This window comes from Dryas octopetala, chromosome 9, assembly GCF_963921425.1.
Source record: "Dryas octopetala chromosome 9, drDryOcto1.1, whole genome shotgun sequence".
In the NCBI taxonomy this organism is placed as follows: domain Eukaryota; kingdom Viridiplantae; phylum Streptophyta; class Magnoliopsida; order Rosales; family Rosaceae; genus Dryas; species Dryas octopetala.
In genome coordinates, this window is record NC_141374.1 from 4237041 (window position 1) to 4256983 (window position 19943).

The 19943-nt window shown below is 33.3% G+C and overlaps 2 protein-coding genes across 2 annotated transcripts; both read left to right on the forward strand.

Annotated features, from left to right (window-relative positions):
• Positions 1–3055: 3055 nt before the first annotated feature.
• Positions 3056–8386, forward strand: LOC147273267 (uncharacterized). The gene is made up of 6 exons (XM_086228191.1): positions 3056–3119; positions 3213–3472; positions 3570–3788; positions 3867–3959; positions 4065–4166; positions 8027–8386. Exons 1-6 carry the CDS (start codon positions 3056–3058, stop codon positions 8384–8386), a joined length of 1098 nt encoding a protein of 365 aa, XP_086084317.1.
• Positions 8387–12708: 4322 nt separating this feature from the next.
• On the forward strand, positions 12709–14371 carry LOC147273268 (HXXXD-type acyl-transferase family protein). Its single transcript, XM_086227928.1, has one exon. It carries the CDS (start codon positions 12770–12772, stop codon positions 14177–14179), a length of 1410 nt encoding a protein of 469 aa, XP_086084054.1. The 5' UTR covers positions 12709–12769; the 3' UTR covers positions 14180–14371.
• The last annotated feature ends 5572 nt before the right edge of the window (positions 14372–19943 follow it).

A 19943-nucleotide genomic window follows, 5' to 3' on the forward strand; every position in this document is an offset into this window, starting at 1 on the left:
AAGCCTTGCAAACACTGAAAACAACAAATTAATAAAAGGGATTAATACCATTTTGCTTCCTAGACTATTACACTTGTATCAATTTGCTCCCCAGACTTCTAATTTGGAAAATTAAGGACTCTAACTTTTTCAATTTTGCCAATTGAGGTTATTCCGTCAATTTATACATTTTTTATCCAAATCTTTGAGGGCAAAATGATCCCTTCAATTTAGATCTTATCAATTTTTCCTTATGCATCATTTTTCCTCTTTTATTTCTCGTTAAATTCTGGTTGATCATCTCGACATTTTAGATGAAAAATGTATAAATTGACGGAATAAGCTTAATTGGAAAAATTGAAAAAGTCAGGGTCATTACGTTTCCAAATTAGAAGTCTGGAGAACAAACTAAAACATGTGTAATAATCTGGGGAGTAAAATGACATTAATCCCTTAATAAAAAGTTGTGATTGTTAAACAATCACAGCTCAGTAGAACCATGTTTTTTAAAGTTAGTACATAAACTGAAATTCAGTATCTAAAGTGAAATAATATAAATATTTTAGTAGTTAAAATGAAATAACATTGAAATTTGATACCTAAAATCAACGAACGTAAATAAACAATCATTCTTAAATTGATTTATATATATAGTCACAAGAATTTATGGTTAACTTTTAAAATCCTAATACTTTAAAAAGAAAAGAATTTAAAATCTCAACAAATTTCCTTGCTTAGTGTTTCAACTTTTTTTATTTATTTAACTTTTGTTTGCTAATTTGTGTGACATTAATTTATTCGGCATGATTTGTCTTTTTTATTTTGTTATTTGTATAATCCAATGTATGAATACTACGTAATTTGACAAAGAAAAATTTGTGATACATAATGTTAACTTGTTAGGTCTAAGTGTTGAGAAAGCGTACATATGAGATACAAATTCGTGGTATAGAATTTGACCAAATTTCACTTTTGGTGTAATTTAGGTCATTTCCTTTTTATTTATATACTTTCAATTTTGTCAATTTTGGTCATATAATTTACTAACCATTATAAATTAGCAATATCGTCTATTAAGTCGTTAAATTTGTTACAATTTTGGTGTTGTATATTACAAACAGTTACCAATTGAAAGACGGATTTAACTACTTAATAGACGAAAATGCTAACATAAATTTGAATTGCAAATTTTGTAAAGTATAAGACTAAAATCAAAATAATTGAAAGTATAAGAACTAGGCAAGACTTGTTTAAAATAGTTTTTGAAGTAGCATAAATGTTAATATTTAATTACAAGAAAGAGCCCAACACGACCCAAACACAACATGGCCAGAGCACACCACAAGCACAAGCACAAAACACTACTACAAAAACTTGGCGGACAATGCTAGCGGATTAGAGTTGTCCGCCACGAATGCTTGAGTAAGTGGAAGGTATTATCCGCCAGGAGTAAGTGAGAGAAAAACTCTCACGTCTCACTCAATATTGGCGGATTGGACCGCCAGCATTGATCAATGCTGGCGGAATAAATCCTGGCGGTCCAATCCGCTAGGATTGAGTAAGAGGGAAAATTCCCGCGCGAACTCAATCTTGGCGGATTAGACTGCAAGCATCAATAAATCATGGCGGTCCAAACCGCCAGGATTGAGTACTTAACCTAATATGCACCCTCTTTCTTCTTCTCCTTCCTTTTCTCTTCTTCCTCGCGCCGCTTCTTCCTCCCGCCGCTTCTTTCTTTTTCCTCCATCTTTCTTCTTTATTCTTTCTTCTTCCTCCTCATCACTGCCACCACCACGCTCGCCACCAAGCTCCGGTAATCTCTTTCTCTTTCTGATTTTATTTTCAGATTTTGTTAAGTTTTTTCTGATTTTGTTTTATAATTTGTTAGGTTTATCCAAATCTTCTCCAATTTCTTATCTCAGAGGCCAAGATCCACTTTATTCTTGAATTCTTTGGGGGTATGCCGAATTTGATTTTTGTATATGCTAGATTATATTTAATTTTTGTATTTGTATATCCATTTTCATTATTGTTATATATGTGATTTTTTGTGTTTTTTTTTTGCAGGCCAATTAACCTTTTGGTGCAGCAAGATTTAAGTGGTGATTTTGATTTTGCAACAAGGTTTTTCTATGACTAGCTTGGATATTTTTTTTTATATGTTTTTATATTTTGATGTGTTTAAATATGTTAATATATGTTAGATATGTTAAAAATTATATATGCTTGATTTAATTGATATATATATATATGTATATGTTAGATTTGTGTTCATTTTTTGCATTGTATGTTAGTGTTACTATATTATTAGGGTAGTATGAAAAATATTAATTATTTAGCTAACATACAACTATTAGGGTAGTATATATGAAAAATGTTAGTATTATGTTAGTGTTTATGTATCAACGTTAAAAATAAAAATAATATGAGAAATAAAAAGATGCAAATTTTTGGTTAAATAGATAAATAAAAATATAACATATTAGTGAACTTAATTTATTCATTTGTTCTATTTCAAATTAAAAATAAAATTGATTGAAAATTTTTAAAAATTTGGGTTAATTAGATAAATAAATATAGAACAACTTATTTGTAGATATAATTTATTTGTTACAATTCAAAAAAAAAAAAAAAAAGGTTAAGTAGATTAACAAACATACAACTTATTTGTGAATATTTTGTGAATTTAATTTATTTGTGCAAACAAGGGTTGGCTTGCAAGAGACACTTTTTGATGAAGCATTACATTTGCCCACTGAATTGGTTAATTCAATTGCTGACGATGAGTTTGATGATGATATGGATGCTTAAATTAATTTTTTTTTTTTGTGTGTTGTTTTGTAATTAAGAACTCTTATGTAATATTTTTTTATTAGTGAATTTTTTTTGTGCTGGACTAAGTCCCGTGGTTAATTTTTACCTTTCGAGAGTTTTCCACGTTAAAATATATTTGTGTGCTTATATATTGGTTTAATAGCAATTTAGTTTTATTTAATTAATTAATATTTATGTAGTATGTATTTGGTGGTGTATATATATATATATATATATATATGGTTAATTATAATTTATTTAGATGAGTGATAATGAAGAACATATGGACGAGCACCACGATGAGCAGGTTGAGGCTAGTGCAAATGGTAAGCTATAGTTTGTTTATATAAAGTTTTTATTTATTCTATTATTTACAATATTTTCGTCATTCATGTATATTAATTTGGATTAATATGTAGCAATGCCCCAAAGGAGAAGACGTGGTCCCGGAAAGATTAAGTGGGCTGGTAAAGATCATAGGGGTAAAGAGTATTATGAATTTAGTCCGAGCGGGAAGGGCCCGGGTATATATTCACCGCGGCAGTGTATTTCTCAAAACAGTATAGAGTTTTCCAAGTTTATATCTTCTGAAGTAAAAGATCCGATTAATGTTCCTCTAGAGCATGATTGGAGATTGGTTGAAAAAGAAACAAAGAACACTTTGTGGGATAGAATACAGGTATCAATTTATTTTTTTAAAATGATATTAAAAGTAAAATACCTATAAATATTTACTTATAATTGTTTTTTTTTTTTTATATCTTTTATGGATGTAGGGCACTATCACTTTTTGTGATGAGGATTTGGTAAAAATGTCTGTGATTAAGACCATGACTTTGGCCATTGCTGAACATGCTTATAAAGAATACAGAGCATATTTGAAAGGGAAGTACTACACTGGTAGGATAGGTCAGCGGCGGCTGAGATGTCCCAATAATGTAGATCCTGTGCAGTGGGCGAAGATGGTGGAACATTGGGATAACCCAAAAACCCAGGTGACAACCTTTAATCAAATATTTAATAATACTAGTATGTGCAATTATGACTAATTTATATTCTGTTTGACCTTTTAGGAGATAGCTGTGAAAAATAAAGCTAATCGTTCTCAACAAACGATGAGCCATACATCAGGATCGTGGACATTTGAATGTCTTCGTGAAGATTATGTGAGTATAGTTAATTTTTTTTTCATCTTATTGAGTTACAATTTTATTTAATTAGGGCACATAAATATATTATAAATTATTTGTTTTAATGGTTTAAATTTTTAGAAGAAGAAGCATGGAGTTGAACCCGATCCCGTTACCTTCTTTCGTGTCACCCACTCGCGCAAAGACAATAGTTGGATTGATGTGCCATCGGAGGAGAGAGGGGTAAATATTATACTAGTTTTTTTTTTTTTTTTTTTCATAATGTGTATTTTATGTTCTTAAATTTTACTTACAAATTTATCTAAATATTTGTTTATTAGATGTCCATGGAGAGTTCCGTTGACTCACGGCACTAGAACACAAAAGGGCTATTATAGCACTAAAAAAATGCTATAAAAGCCCTTTTATAGCGTTATTGAAAACGCTATGACAGCCGACGATTATAGCGTTTTTGGAACGCTATAAAAAAAATTCTTTCTATAGCGTTTTAAAACGCTATAAAAGATCTATATAATAGCGTTTTGAAATGCTATAGAAATATATACAATAGCTTTTTGAAAATGCTATTGAAGACTAAACGCTATTATAAGTATTTTCTATAGCATTTATGTAGTGACAACAGCATGTCTCAACTCATAGTGATTTTGGTAGCATTTTCAAAGTAAATGATAAATTGGATATTGGATATTGATTACAAATATATATATATATAACTAAGCAAATGAACATGCAATTAGAACTCACATATTCATTAGTAATACTGCACTAATGTCACAACTACATAAATGTAAAATACTTAGGTTCTAATAATAAGGTTGCATGACTAATCCATATGTTGGTTCTCCTCATCCCATCCTCGCATCTTCCATGAACTGCAAAAAAAAGAAAATATGCCAAGAATTTTAAAGTTTATCAAAAAGATTTCATAGAATAAGTAGTATTAAATTTCATGAGAGGCAGCTCCCAAACCCAAAAAACAAAAGAAAAACACTCGAGCATAAATGGTTTGTTAGTAAAATCCATAATTGGAATTCTTGCCAAGCCCTACAAATAGATCAAACGGAACAAAGTCAATTACAACTCTAGAACCTTCATAAAACATTTTTCTAGTTTGATTGCACATGAAACCATGCAGGACTATAAGTTTGGAGAGACTTAAATTGTTGTAATGGCAGAGTGGAATGACAAAATTAGCAAAGAAAAAAATCTTAAATTTACATAACATAGATTGCAGTTACCTTGATTGGGTTGGCATTAGTAGTTTCAGCATCCTCAAAAGACTTCACTGGGATTTCTGAACTGACTTGAGTTTCTTCTTCCACTATAGCAAAGGCTCACCTACTTCACTTGTTTCTCTGTGATTAACAACAAGAAGTTCATCAGCTACTTGGTTACTTATGTTTGTTTCATTGTAAATCAAATTTGAGGAAATGCCCTGAGTTATTTGTACATGTAAAAATGCAATAACATACAACCTATGGCAATTTTCAGCAACCATTACAGAAGGAATTAAGTCAAAGAAATAATTGAATGCAACCATGCATGTTGAGACCAAGACTAGCTACTTTCAAAGACATAATTATAACCGACACCTATAAGAAACATGGTCAAACTTCACAAATATACCAGCTAAACAAAAAGACCAACTAAAAAATTTTATTTGGAATAAAATAGTCCCCCCCATATAGAATTTGACAAATGATATCAAGATATCATGATTTTCACAAACCTCTGGAAAGGTGTTAAATCCTTTACAGCTTTATCTCTGGCAAGCACAGTCCAGAAACTAAAACATTTAATTTAGTTTAAGAAGGGGGAATGTTTCCTATAAATTAAGGAAATAATTGATCACACGAATGCAAAGATTGAATAATTCAAGCTTCTACCAAGCACCAAAATACTTGTACCATGTTTGAGTTACTTAAATCAAGCAACTTGGTACATGATTCAAAAAGAGTCCGAATAATTCAATCCTTCTTGTCATCCCAAAGTTCAAACAATAAGTTGCTAGCTAGTGAGTTCAAGCATTCTTCATGTGGTTGATAATTTTAGGAAATAATTAAACAGAAACAAATTCAAGAATTCAACTTTCCCAACTGACATTATAGTACCCATATACCAAAGCCGCATGGGTCTGTTTGTGTCCAGAATAACACTAAGAAACCAGCAACCAAGCCTGCAAAATGTCATTCCCACTAGTAATACAAAACAAAACCCATCTCTACAAAGAAAAAACAATTAAAAAAAAGTAAAGTAACAAACCCAAGATGCACTAGAATCGAATAAAACTTAGAACATTCATGGTATTTGATACCCAACAAAATGTAGTCCAGTAATCAAGAATGCATAGTATAAAGAAGAAATACCTGATGGGTACAAAATGGCCCTTGCATATATGTGCATTCCAGCCTATGTGAACAAGAAAGAGTAGTTAGAAAAAGGAAATTAATCACATTAGTGCAGACCAATGGCGTACCCTATCATAATATTGAAGGTGCAAAGCTAAACACATGACAACCTATGAGTGGAAAAACTACAATCAAGCGGACCTACTAAATGTCTGAATTGCAGGAACATGTAAGATTTCAACGTAGAAAACTAATCAGAGATACTAAGATTGTACGAGGAATAAAATCAGTGGGCAGAATAATGAAAGTATTCACCTCACAAGGAAAATCACATAAACACATTTAATTGTATAATGACTATGAGTCCTTCACCATGTGAAGATGTAGCACAGCCCAACAAGGTTATATGCGAGTATAATAAAGTGTTGAGTGCATCTGAACTTAAAATCATATCTTCAGGCATTGCATAGATACATCAAGAATCATGAAGCATTGAACTGAAAATTAACTTACTGTATTTGAGCCAACAAGCTATACAGCTTTTTTATCATCATCATCATCACAGATATAGTTAACAATGTCCTGCTAACATTGATTTCAAGAAAACAAAAAATGTCAGTGATAAAGGTATTATAGAAAATGTACCACATATTTCTTAGTGAGCTACTCCATATCTTAAAACTTTCATTAAACATTTAAGTCAGTATAAAAACAAAGATTCTGAAGTGGTTATGGGTTAGAAAGGAAAAGGAAAAAACTAAGATAATGTCTCTCAATCAAGAATGTGTCCACCCATAAAACATGGGCCAATCTGGGGAAGAGTGGGAAAATTAGCAGCTAACGTAGCACCATCAGAATCTACAACAGGTGTCGATCACTACACATCACCTGTAAATCACATCACCAGCACACACAACCACACAAATTCTCATTTAAATCGGTTCAGCCTAAGATATAATCCACCCAAAAATTCATCAAATTATCAAAGCAAACATAAAACTATTTCGGCTTCACAACAAACAACTAAATAAGATGAGGAATTTCAAGCTCATTCATTTCAAAAACAAAAAAAGAAGAAAAACAAAAAGAAATTAAACCTAACACCACACGGTCCACACTTCAATTTTGGAGCTGAATCATGTGGAAAATTACAAAATGCTCACTTTCACCTTCCCCCTCAGATTCTATGCAAGAAAATTAACAACCTGAAATTCGTGCAGAAACAATAGAAAATGTAAGAATTTAAGAAGCAAAGTACCTGACTAGAGCAACCAAGTGTGATGGTGACCCTGGGATTCGAAACCCTAAATCCTAAATCCCTAAATAGAAACCCTAAATAAAAATTACCTTCTTAAATTAGCGATGGGTGACTAAGTGAGAGTGATGGGTGAGAAAGAGAGAGGCGACGGTGGAAAGTGGGTGGCGAGAGGACGCAACGGTGGCGAGAGGGTAGCGAGAGGACGTGATGGCGGCGAGAGGACGCGATGGTGGTGAGAGGGCGGCGAGAGAGAGTGGATCTGGCAAGGGAGAGAGGGCTGCAGGGAGAGAGACAGTGACAACTGGGTGAGAAAGTAAGAAAGTGAAGAGATCGACTTTCTTTGCTCTTCTACGGAGTTTAGAAAAGAAAAAAAAATAAAACAAAACAGCCCCATAGCATTTTTAAAAAGTAATGCTATAATTATACTAAATATAATAGCACTTTTGAAAAAATGCTATAATCAAATGCTATTATAGGCCTCTTTTGTTGTAGTGCGGGTTGAGTCTGGAGCGGATGACACTTCTGAACTTCGCACAGAAGTGTATGTTGAGGAGATGGGTCCTGAGAGGAAAAATAGAGTTCGGCTCTATGGACATGGGGTGACACCTGAAATGGTGCCTTATGCTAGGGCTCAATCTAGTACTTCTTCTCGGAAATCATCGAAGACAAGAGAAGCTCTTTTGGAGGCACAGTGCCTCGAATGGCAGAAGAAGCACGAGGCTGTGCAGGCTAAGCAGGATTCCCAAGATGAGGCAATTGAATTGTTAAAGACTCAGCTACAGCAGCAGCAGCAATTGCAGCAGCAACAACAGATGATGATGTTTATGCAGCAGTAACAGCAAGTGATGATGCAGACACAGACACACCCGCAGAGCTCACATCCACAACAGCCTTCTGGCCAGAGTCAGCCTCCACATTCTCCCTATGGAATTCTTGATGCATCTTATGTACCAAATGCCGTTTAGGCCTCAATCACCTTTGCAGATGCTTATGTATCAGCCAGAGGTACCTTTTCAGCCATCTCCTGGTGGGTCACATCATTCTACAGGTGTTGGATTTACCGGATTGCTTTCCGGTAATTTAGGTGATGATGAATTTATAAGACAATTTGGTCCGCAGGGAGGATCAGGGTCACATTCAGCTTCCGGTTTGGGTTCTGCTGCGGGACTTGAGTAGATTGAAACAATATTATTTGACATGTATTGTTAATTGAAAGATTTTATCTTTATTAGTGTATAATTATTATTTGAAATGTTTTATATTAATTAGTTTATTTTATATTAATTATTTCAAATATAATTTCATTTATTTTTTTTATATATATTCAATAATTATGGCAGTTGTATTTGTCAGGAAATGATTTTTTAATATATTTTATTACTTTTCCTGGCGGATACACTATTAATACCGGCGGTTATATCCGCCAATAAAGTTTTTATATATATTTTATTACTTTTTCTGGCGGATATACTATCAATGCCGACGGTTATATCCGCCAGGAATTAGTTAATGCCGGCGGATATATCTGCCAGAAATTACTCAATGTCGGCGGATATATCCGACGCGAAGAAGTTAATGCTGGCGGATATATCCGCCAGGAAAAGTTTAATACCTTGTCAGCGTGAAATGGTATTCCTGGCGGATTTAGACAGTTGTCTGCCAGGAAAAGTGTTTTGTCTACGGTTTTAATGCTGGTGGAAACTCTATCCACCACTGCTTCATAATCCTGGCGGATTTAGCTATTTTTCCGCCAGAAAATTGTTTTTCCTGGCGATTTAATTTCGCCAGGAATAAGTGCTTTTGTAGTAGTGCCCAATCCTAATGTCATGTATCATGGGTTGTTAGAAGCCTCTTTTCCACATCTATGCTTGGTTGTTAAAAGTTTAATGCAATTTTCTTTGATCTCTAGTTGTTACTAAAATTTGGTTTCACTTGGGATGCTTAGAGGTTGTATCTTTAAGCAAGAACAAGATTTACCATGAAAAAATCATTTATTTTGTGCTTAAAATATAAATATCTTTAGTGAGGACATCAAGTTAAGTCTTGGGTGTCGTCCTTTCTTTGGGAAATAGCTAGATCTTTACTAGAAATAATTACATGGTGGTGTAGACCCTAGACCTTGGTTCCATACCAATTTCTAGACCCTTCCACCCATATTTACTATTTCATTTAGTTATTATTTAGTTTCTTTTATTAAAAACTCACAAAAATCTTCCTACCTAGGTTAGAGATAAATTAACTTAAGTTTAAATTAGTGTTTTCATTTTGCAGCACTCCTTTGGATTGACCTCGTCTTCTATACGAACTTTACTATAAAAACTCGTATACTTGCGAGAAAAATAATCAAATAAAATTTAACAACAGGTATAACGAACATACCTTATCTCTACATTGGATCAAGAATAGGATTAGAGGGAATAAGGTGGAAGACCCCAAGTATGACCACATCAGACCCTTTTTTTTTTTTTAATTACAGGGGTGGGGAGAGGGTTCAAACCCGGGTGTGTAGGGTTTAATTCCTCGGCCAACTAGGTTAACCCCAATTCACGACCACATCAGACTCTTGACTATTTTTTTTTTTTTTTTTTGGCATCAATGAGCTGAAAAGTACCTTTAGTTTATTTGGAGATGTATACTACCAATGAAGTCATACCTCACCCGTTTAATAAGTACCATATATTATTAGTGATTACTGATACGTAATGCTTGAAGTTTCAAACATCACCTGGCCCAAAAAAGAAGAAGTTTCAAACATCTGTATAGTGACAAGCACTAAGGTATGTAATCGATTATTTTAAAGTGCTAGCTAGCTAGCAATGAGTATATATAGTCGCCAAACTCATGGAACTATGACATATTTGACCTAATATTGTATGTCTTTATTGAGAATAGATTATTAAATTTGCTTATTAAATGATATGTAAGTATATATATATATATATACAGGTTCCTTCTGTTGAGGTATACCTCAACTTATTTATGTTGAGGTATGACCTTATTGGGGTCCACACAAGTCGTTTTGTGTCGATCTGAACCGTTCGCAAGGATCATCTTCATTGATAGATCATCCTTGCAAAAAATTAGCCAAATCGGAAATCATTTGCCTATCTAACTTTGATAAAACAAATGGACGGTTTTATCGAAAATATTTGGTTCGTCCATTTATTTGATCAAAGTTAGATAGGCAAATAATTTCCGATTTGGCTAATTTTTTGCAAGGATGATCTATCTACGGAGATGTAAAAATTGAACGGTTCGGATTGACACAAAACGACTCGTGTGGGCCCCAACAGGGTATACCTCAACATAAATAAGTTGAGGTATACCTCAACAGAAGGAGCCTGTATATATATATATTAATATATTTATTTGTTTGAAATAAATGAGATTAAAAATAACAACGTATTTTAACAAATAAAATACTGTGATATCATTTAATGAACAAAATTTAACCCAAGCAGTCATGGAAAATACCTGCCAGAATAACTAGCTAGGATATATGTGATGCACTCATGCACACTTTTGACCCCAATACAAGCTAATGGAGATTCCACATAAGTTTTTCAAAATCCAAATGAGCTTTGTCCATTTCCTTAAAAAGAATGTGATCTGTCTCTATCTTATTTCTGAAAATAACAAATATGCCTGCTATATCGTGTAACAGGCTAACAGCTGCCATGCCAATATATATAGTAATGGAATTGATGGATGAATATATATGGCAATCGCATTCGATCAGATTCAAGTGTTGGGAATTATATATTCTGGGTTCATATATAATCATGATGCCTGCCAATCTGGACGATTCAAATTAATGGCTTCTTTCATGCTCATGCACCGACACCCTACCCTACTCATATATATATCGTCACCAGTCACAAACAGACAAACTTAAAACTATTTCTTTCTCTTTTAAATTAACGTGATTCACAGGCCAAAAAAAAAACGTGATTCAATCTGTTTTTTACTGATCAGTGTAGGCAGGTAGATCAAGTGCATTAACACCAACTCCACCTAATCTGTTTATGTTTCTACTCTCGGGTTTTGGATATTATGGGCGATTATACACCATAAAATATAAACCTTGTCAAAAATTAATGGATCAAAAACATTAAAACATAACAAAAAAATGTAGGGTGTTCAAGCAGTGGTGTGTCCCAAACTTGAGAAAGTCTGTACGACTTGTAATATATACAGAGGTTTTTTGTACGTGTATATATGCTTTGATTATAAAATTTCACATCATGTATATTAAGTCTAACTACTTACATCATATATAATATATAATAAATATCGTGAGTCTTTTATTATTAATTTTTATTACGTGTTTCATATTTTAATTAATGAGGAATATGCTATCTACCTTCTCTTTTTTACTTTCTCTTTCTACCTTCTTCTATATTTCTTTAAAATTCGCAATGTAATTAATTTCATGATCGAATTGTCGTGTTCTAGATCACCTTCTAAGATTTGATTTTTTTGTAAAATCAATCAAATCGATAATCATTTAGTCATCGAATTTCTATCAAATAAATAAACAGTAAATCAACTGTTATTAAAATAGTCTATATAAAGATAATTGTTTGATAATTGAACGATTTTCGATTTAATTAATTTTTTACATAAATGATATTTACAAGATGATTTAGAAAATAAACAATTTTAATCATAAAATTACACTGCAGATTAGGAAGAATAAGAAAGAAAATAGAAAGAGAAAGTAGCCTAATTTTAATATTAGATTTAATTAGATGTATCAATAATTTAATAACTTCTCTTTATTTTTATTTTCTTTATTTTGATCAGTTTACGTCTATTAAAGTCCAGATCAGTATATATATGCATCATGGTTCCGTTTGTTTCTCTCATGCACAGTACTCCCTATGTTTCTTTTCTAATTATTAAATGATATAATTCATCACTTTAGCTCAAGTGGGAAAGGTCGTACATCAATAAGCCTGCATCAATCCTAATTTATTCATTCTCTGTGACCCCAAAATTGAATTTTAGCTCAATATATTGTCGTTGGATATGCTAGACAGCGATGGACATAGTTTGTCAGTTTTTGAGCGTCCAACTTGTGTCCAATATCACACGATATAAGTAGGCTTATGAGCCTTGCTTTTAAGCACTGCCATAATTAAAGAGAGAGTGCAAGGCTTAGCACAGCACACTATAGTTAAGCACTCAATCACTAGTTGTTCATCATCAAATTTCTAATGGAAGTAGATCAAGTAGAAGTTACTGCCAAATTTGAGGTGAACTTCACCAGAAAATTCATTGTCAAAGCTTCAAAACCCTTGGTGGATCACCCTCATATCCTCCCTCTCTCAAACCTAGACTTGCTCTCTGGTCGTTTCCCAGTCACATACTTGTATTTCTATCCCAAAAATATTAATAAACCACATGATGCCACCACCACCACCAACTTTTCCTCCATCATTGAGTCCCTCAAGACCTCCCTAGCCACCACCCTCAATTCTTACTACCCCTTTTCCGGTCGAATTGTCCCAAACCCTAATACCAACGAGCCTGAAATCATGTGTGACAATACTGGTGTTCTACTTCTAGAAGCTCATGCCAATATTCCTTTAAACACATTAAACTTCTATGATCTTGATCACTCTCTTCAAGGGAATAAGCTCGTCTCCATCAACCCCAACTTCCCCTTGCAAATTCAACTCACATATTACACTTGTGGAGCCATTTCACTCACATTCACCTTTGACCATGCACTTGCTGATGCCACTAGCTTTGGCAAGTTCCTTCTATCGTGGTCTGAAATAACCCGAAACAAGCCGGTTTCCTGCGTGCCAGATCACAGGAGAAACATCCGAATTCGGGCACGCTGCCCTCCTACTTACCACTCTTCCTTGGACCAAACTTTTGTCAAGTGCACCATGGAAGAGATAATGAACATCCCAACAGCCAAAACCTTGGTTAAGCGCCTTTATTTTGTTGATGATTCAAGCATTAATCGGCTGCAAAGTCTTGCAAGCAAAAATGGTAAGAAGAGATCAAAAATTGAGGCTGTCTCGGCGTACATATGGAAAACTATGGTCAATTCCATTGATCAAAGCCATGCAATGTGCAAGATGGGTTGGTTAGTAGATGGACGGTCCAGAATGCATAAAGACAATAATAAAGATCATGATCAGAATTATCCCATGTCAAATTACATTGGCAATGTGTTGTCTCTGGCTTTTGGGGAGGCAAGTGTGAATGATTTGAAGCAAGGTTCCATATCAGATGTGGCTAGTATGGTCCATGAGGCCATTTCAAAGGTAACAAATGAGGATCATTTCTTGGACTTGATTGATTGGGTTGAGTGCCACAGGCCTGGGCTGATGCTATCAAAGGTTGTGTTGGGCCAAGAAGGCCCAGCCCTTGTTTTGTCATCAGGAAGAAAGTTTCCAGTTACTGAATTGGACTTTGGATTTGGGAGTCCAGTGCTTGGGACAGTTTGTTCCACTATAGAAAAAATTGGAGTGGCTTACATGAACCAGAGGCCAGGTGCAAAGGGTGATGGCTCATGGACTGTGTCTTCTATTTTATGGCCCGAATTGGCAGCTGCATTGGAATCAGACTCGATATTTCAGCCCATGACCACTGACCATCTTCAACTTTAATGCTAATTTAATACATATCATAACAATGGGGCTTTGATACTTCTGTTGTGCTTGAAAGTGATGTTTCTAATGTATCTGATCAAGTTATATGATCTCAGTCTTGGGCCTGATGATGGGCCCTTGTTGGTCACCTTTGATACACCTCAACGGTTCAAACCCCAGTCTTATCATTTTCAGGCCATGTGGCTCCATCATGAATACTTCTTCCCTAATAATTTGTAGTGCCGGATTAGTTACAAAAATATGCATATGGTTTAATTAAACGAACCCAAATAAAAATCTGCCAAATAGCCATGCTAATGGGTGTAGGGTTTTGACTCTCAGACTCAAATTCACAATATAAATATATCTTTTAGGTGTTAAGCACTCTATTGCTTTTGAAAAATTATTAGGCAATCTCTTTATGCTAGGCCAGCCATAGTGAGGGTGTTGTGCTAGCTAGTACACTTCTCATCCTCATTATCATCCTCTAATCATCAATTTTTCTAATTCAATGTGGATATATACTTTTTGAGGTCCCACATATTGAGAGTATGAAGTGAACCACTACTTTGGAGTCCGTTCGTTGTAGTGGTGGAGATTATCTTGAATTGGTAGAACAAGTAGATAGGATTGGAAGATTATGTGACATGGGTAATCTCTCTTCTCTTTCTTTATTTTTTCGGGCAAGCTTGATATTCTGAAACGTTTTTATAATTCTACGTATTTGGGTTTTTCAAATAAAATTCTTTGTCAAGGGAGGATCTCTATTTCGATTATATATAGTTGCCAAATTCGTCATACCGACCTAACAATTCAATTAATTGAATCTCGCTCATCCCTAATTTTTGGGCGGGCCGCATATGCATTCAATTCATGGATATTCTATACAATCTATATTAATATAATTCTTTTTTCCAACAGTTAATTTGTAGGGTCCCTGGCTGAACAACAAGGTTAGTTGAACGGTGTGACCTATATGGGCAGTGATCCATGTAGGGGTGGGCGCGGTGCGGTTCGGTCCTTTTCTCCCTTGGAACCGGGCGCCGCGCCGAATATTCATATGCGGTACGGTTCAGTGTTTAAAACCGGAAAAGGAGTAAAAAAACCAAACCAAACCAGACCATTCAAGGTGCGGTGCGGTGCGGTTCTCCACTGCGGTTTTGTAACATTTACATATGTTTTAAATTTTTTTAATGTTTTGTAATTTATATAAAACATATGTTTTGGGGTTTGAGCAATTGGGTTTGGTTTAGGGTTTGGTTGGGCAAACTAGTTTATGTAACTAGACTATATAGAGTATATAGAATATACAAAATTTTAAAGCTTAAGGTTTACGGTTTATAGAATGAGAGATGAGTTGCAACCAAACCTTATATCATAAGTATTAAATCCTTATACCATAAACCCTAATATCCTATAGGACCTATACCATATCCTAAACCTTATACCATAAATTTTAAATTCTATACCTTATATGGCGTATATCCTACACACTTATATAGTATATAACTATATATTATACCCTAGAACTATAAACAATTAAAAAATTTAGTATATACAGTATAAACTATAAATAATATACTAATTTTATTATATAGCGTAATGGGTATATATAACTAAAATTATAAAAAGTGTATAAAAATGTGTACAAAAAGTGTATAAAAAGTATACAAAAATGGTATGAATATGTATAAAAAATATATAAAATGGTATATATATATGTATAAAAATATAAAAATATATATTTTTTGCAATTATGCGGTGCGGTTCGGTGCGGTGCAGTTAAATGAGGTGTGGAACCGGAACCGAAACCGGAGAGAACCGGTGCGGTTTGGTTTTTTTGACGGTGTTGACTTTTTTTAGTCAACGCGGTTTTTTACGATTTTTTGGCGGTTTGGTTCGGCCGGTTTTAGCGGTGCACGGTTAAAATGCCCACCCCTAATTGTCATGAGGAGAGCAAGTAGTGCCTAATTTACCATATCAAAGATGAAAATTCTATTAAACTCTCATAGAAGTAATAATAACCGGTTTACTTATTGTTGATTTAGTGATATTTCTCTTCACAATGTTTGAGAGGTCTCAAATTTAAATCTCCTCTTGAGAGAAAGAATCCCACATTGGGAAATTAAGGTCTTACTTAGTATTTTATAAAGTGTTATACCTCTCCACTCATTGCCAATTAAATTTAAATTGAATAATCTAATTTACTCATAGAGATTTTCTACCCAATGGATGGTTTTATTGGAATCCTCAATGAATGGTTTTACTTGATGGTTTTATTTGAATCCTCTAATTTACTCATAGAGATCTCCTACCCAAAAGAGAGCCGTTTTCGAGAAATTATTCTGTGTAACATGATACATTGCCAAGTGGTGTAATCAATTCAACGTGTCATAATATAAGTGGATACTATTAATATATATTAGAGATAATTAGGCTTAGGTCTTTTAGAAAAACAGTTTATAAATGAAGATTAGAAGTGTTTTAAAATCAGTAATGCTACACTTACCATATTTTTATACCACAATTTCATACCATCTTACATGGCATTCATACATTGGGCACTAAAAATTAAAAAATAAAACCTAAAAAAGAAAAAGGAAATACCCTTCCAGTAAAGTAATGACACATCAGGTGGGATACAAATGTGAGAGAAAAAATGTGGGACAACTAGCATTATTGATTTAAAATTTATAAGAAAATCTTTTTAATTCATAATAATTTATAAGAAAATCTTTTTAATTCATAATAAAGTCTTTTTAATTTATAAGAAAATCTTTTTAATTTATAATAAAGTCTTTCCCTGTATTTCTCCTTCTAGGATGTATAATGAGCTTTGTAGAGGCTGTATGTTAGGTTTTAATTCTGAGATTCCCAAAATCTTGGAGTTAAAACCTAACATAAAGTCATCAAAGAAGAAAAATAAAAGGACTGAATTATGGCCAGTTTGGTATTGCTGTATGAAAAAACAGCTGTGAAGTAAAACAACTGTGAAGTAAAATCAGCTGTAAAGTACAGCAGCTAAGTGTTTGGTAAAATATGTTTTTAAAAGTGCTGTGAGTGCAAAAAACAGTATCAAAGTGTTTGGTAAATGTTAATGTAAAAGTGCTGTGACTGTGTATAATTACTAAAATAGATATGATGCTAAAAGTATCTTTCACTTATTTGTTTGGTAAAAATAAAATGTGTTTTACTTGTTTTTTAAATTTTTTGCTACAAATTTTTATTAGCATTAATTTTTCTAAGAACAACATTATTAAATAACTATGTCTATTTTTTTTTTAGGTATATTATAATTTTAATCGTGCAAATAAAATATCATAATTAATTATCACAATATAAAATATAACTAACAATAGACATATTTTTTAATTTAAAATAAACAAATTAAAAATATAGAAATCAATGAGGATATTATGGGTAAAATAAAATATTCATTGTTGCTGTGATTCACTGCAGCTTTCAAAAGCACATAGAAACCTGCTTTCTGTTTTTGTTGTGGGGAGTTGAGAATTGTGAGAAAAATCAGTTTTTAATTTTTTTTACCAAATACCAAAACTGCTGTAGGTGATTGAGAATTGTAATCCACAGCAGCTTTTGGGTCTTCCACCGCAATCCCAAACGAGGCCTTAAAAACCCTAAATCACTATCAGTTTTAGTCTAAGAAATACTCATAAAATAGACTGGACTTTAAGTCTCCCTTAATATTATTATACCCTACTAATATAAATATACTATAATAATTTTTTGTCGTTTTCAATGCTTCTACTACCCAAAAGAGTTGTTGGGCCGCCTGGTACTTCTTCAACTAAAAAGAGGTGCCTTTGACCAATAAAAAAAAAAAAAAAAAACTAAAAGGATCGAGGTGCCAAGGACATCTCTACAACATGTGCAGGAATGGAGGGGGTTGGGAGAGAGGAAAGGTGAGGAGATGAAAGAGTTCTTTTAAAGTACCTGTTTAAGAACAAAATTGATCTGTAAAATTTACTCATAGAGATCTTCCACCCAATAAACAAAAATGGATGATTTTATTTGAATCCTCTAATTTACTCATAGAGATCTTCTACCCAAAAGAGGGTCGTTTTCAATATATGCTTCTACTACCCGGCCAAAAGAGTTGTGGGGCGCCAGCTGGCGCTACTTCAACTAAAAAGCGGTGCCAAGACACCTCTACAACATGTGCAGGAATAGAGGGGTTTGGGAGAGAGGAAGGCCGGGTGAGGATATGAATAAAGAATTCTTATAAAGTACCTGTTTAACATGGCCAAAAAAAAAAGTACCTGTTTAAGAATAAAATTGTTCTGTAAAATTTTTAAAAATTAAGGGTTGGAATAGAACCACCCCAGGAATAATTAATTAATTAATTTTTTTTTTTTTGCTGCAGATAATAGTTTATGGTGAAATTACACTTACAGTTCTTGTAAGGTTTGCAATTTTTTACTTTAGTTCCTAAACCACATTTCCTCAATTTTACCAATTGATCAAATTAATAGAAAGATGACGTACGTACCATGTAATAATTACTAACAATGATCTTGAAATATCAATTTTATTTATGCACGTAATTAACACAAGTAAGTTACGACACCTTTTGTTGGTTGAGTTGATAAAATTGACGTAAGAAATGTGGTTAATTAATTGCAAGCTAAAGTAAACTATACAAGCCTTATATTGTCAAAATTGAAACTAAATAAACTAAAGTGAAAAATTATAAAAGCAATAAGAACCGTAAGTGTAATTTAACCTAATTTATTGTTCAAGGACCCACCAGCATGCCAGCCATGCCCGAAATTTGATTTCTGTAGATCATATATATATATATATATATATATATATTGTGGTGCAACTCCCAGCTAGCTAATTAAGACAATAGCCCATCGTGGTCCACGTAATGCCTTGTCCATACCCTAACTTTCCAACAAACAAGGAGTGATATTGTAAGAGCCAAATGCATGCATGCGAATATTCACAGAAACTGATCGAATGCTTGGGCTTGGAGGCTTGGAGACCCTTGTACGTTTGTAACAGTTTTCGTTTTCTGTTTTTTGGCTTCGCTCATCAATTTGGAGGTTTCTGATTTATTTTTTTATTTTTTTATTTTTTGGCCAATGGAGATTTCTGATTTTAATTATTACAAAATCTACAAAGCAAGCCAAAGACTTGTTTACCCCTGTTGTAGGTTTTTGTGGCCCAGGATGATATATATATTCCATGGTTAGTGGTTTTTCTTTTTTGGGCTTCAGCGCTTATCTCACTAAAAATAATAAAAAATTGAAAGACTTGTTTGTACGTGGAATTGATTTCTTCAATCATGTGCATGTGCTTGTTGCTAACGTATATATCATTCATAAGCTTCACTCGAAAGGTGAACTATCTAGCTACACTATCCCAGCTTATATTTTGTTTAATTTGTTTTTTTTGTTATTTTTTTTTCAGACCATACTACAAGAAAAATGTTCATTATGTACAGATAAAGAAGCACAAATATGGTTTGGTACAAAATATAACAAAACGTCAAATGGTAACCTCCAGAAATATTTGGATACTTCTTACAATCTTATGGTTTGAATTTGATACAAAATTATAAAACTTGAATATATACTGTTTAGTGGTAATAATTTCTTACTACTATAATATATGGTCTGATACAATTGAATTATACGTACAATTATCAAATGGATCGAACAATCCTCAAAGATGATATGAAACTAAAAAGATCGATATTTTTATAAATCCATTCTCAGAAATTAAACAGCTAGTCAGGTAGGCCGTTAAATTTGGA

Bases quoted from the DNA above. Each gene is read 5' to 3' on its own strand.
- LOC147273267 (XM_086228191.1), top strand. From the start codon at position 3,056: ATGAGTGATAATGAAGAACATATGGACGAGCACCACGATGAGCAGGTT. The intron at 3,960-4,064 runs GTGAGTATAGTT...TTAAATTTTTAG, and splicing joins AATGTCTTCGTGAAGATTAT to AAGAAGAAGCATGGAGTTGA. The intron at 4,167-8,026 runs GTAAATATTATA...ATGCTATTATAG, and splicing joins TGCCATCGGAGGAGAGAGGG to GCCTCTTTTGTTGTAGTGCG.
- LOC147273268 (XM_086227928.1), top strand. From the start codon at position 12,770: ATGGAAGTAGATCAAGTAGAAGTTACTGCCAAATTTGAGGTGAACTTC.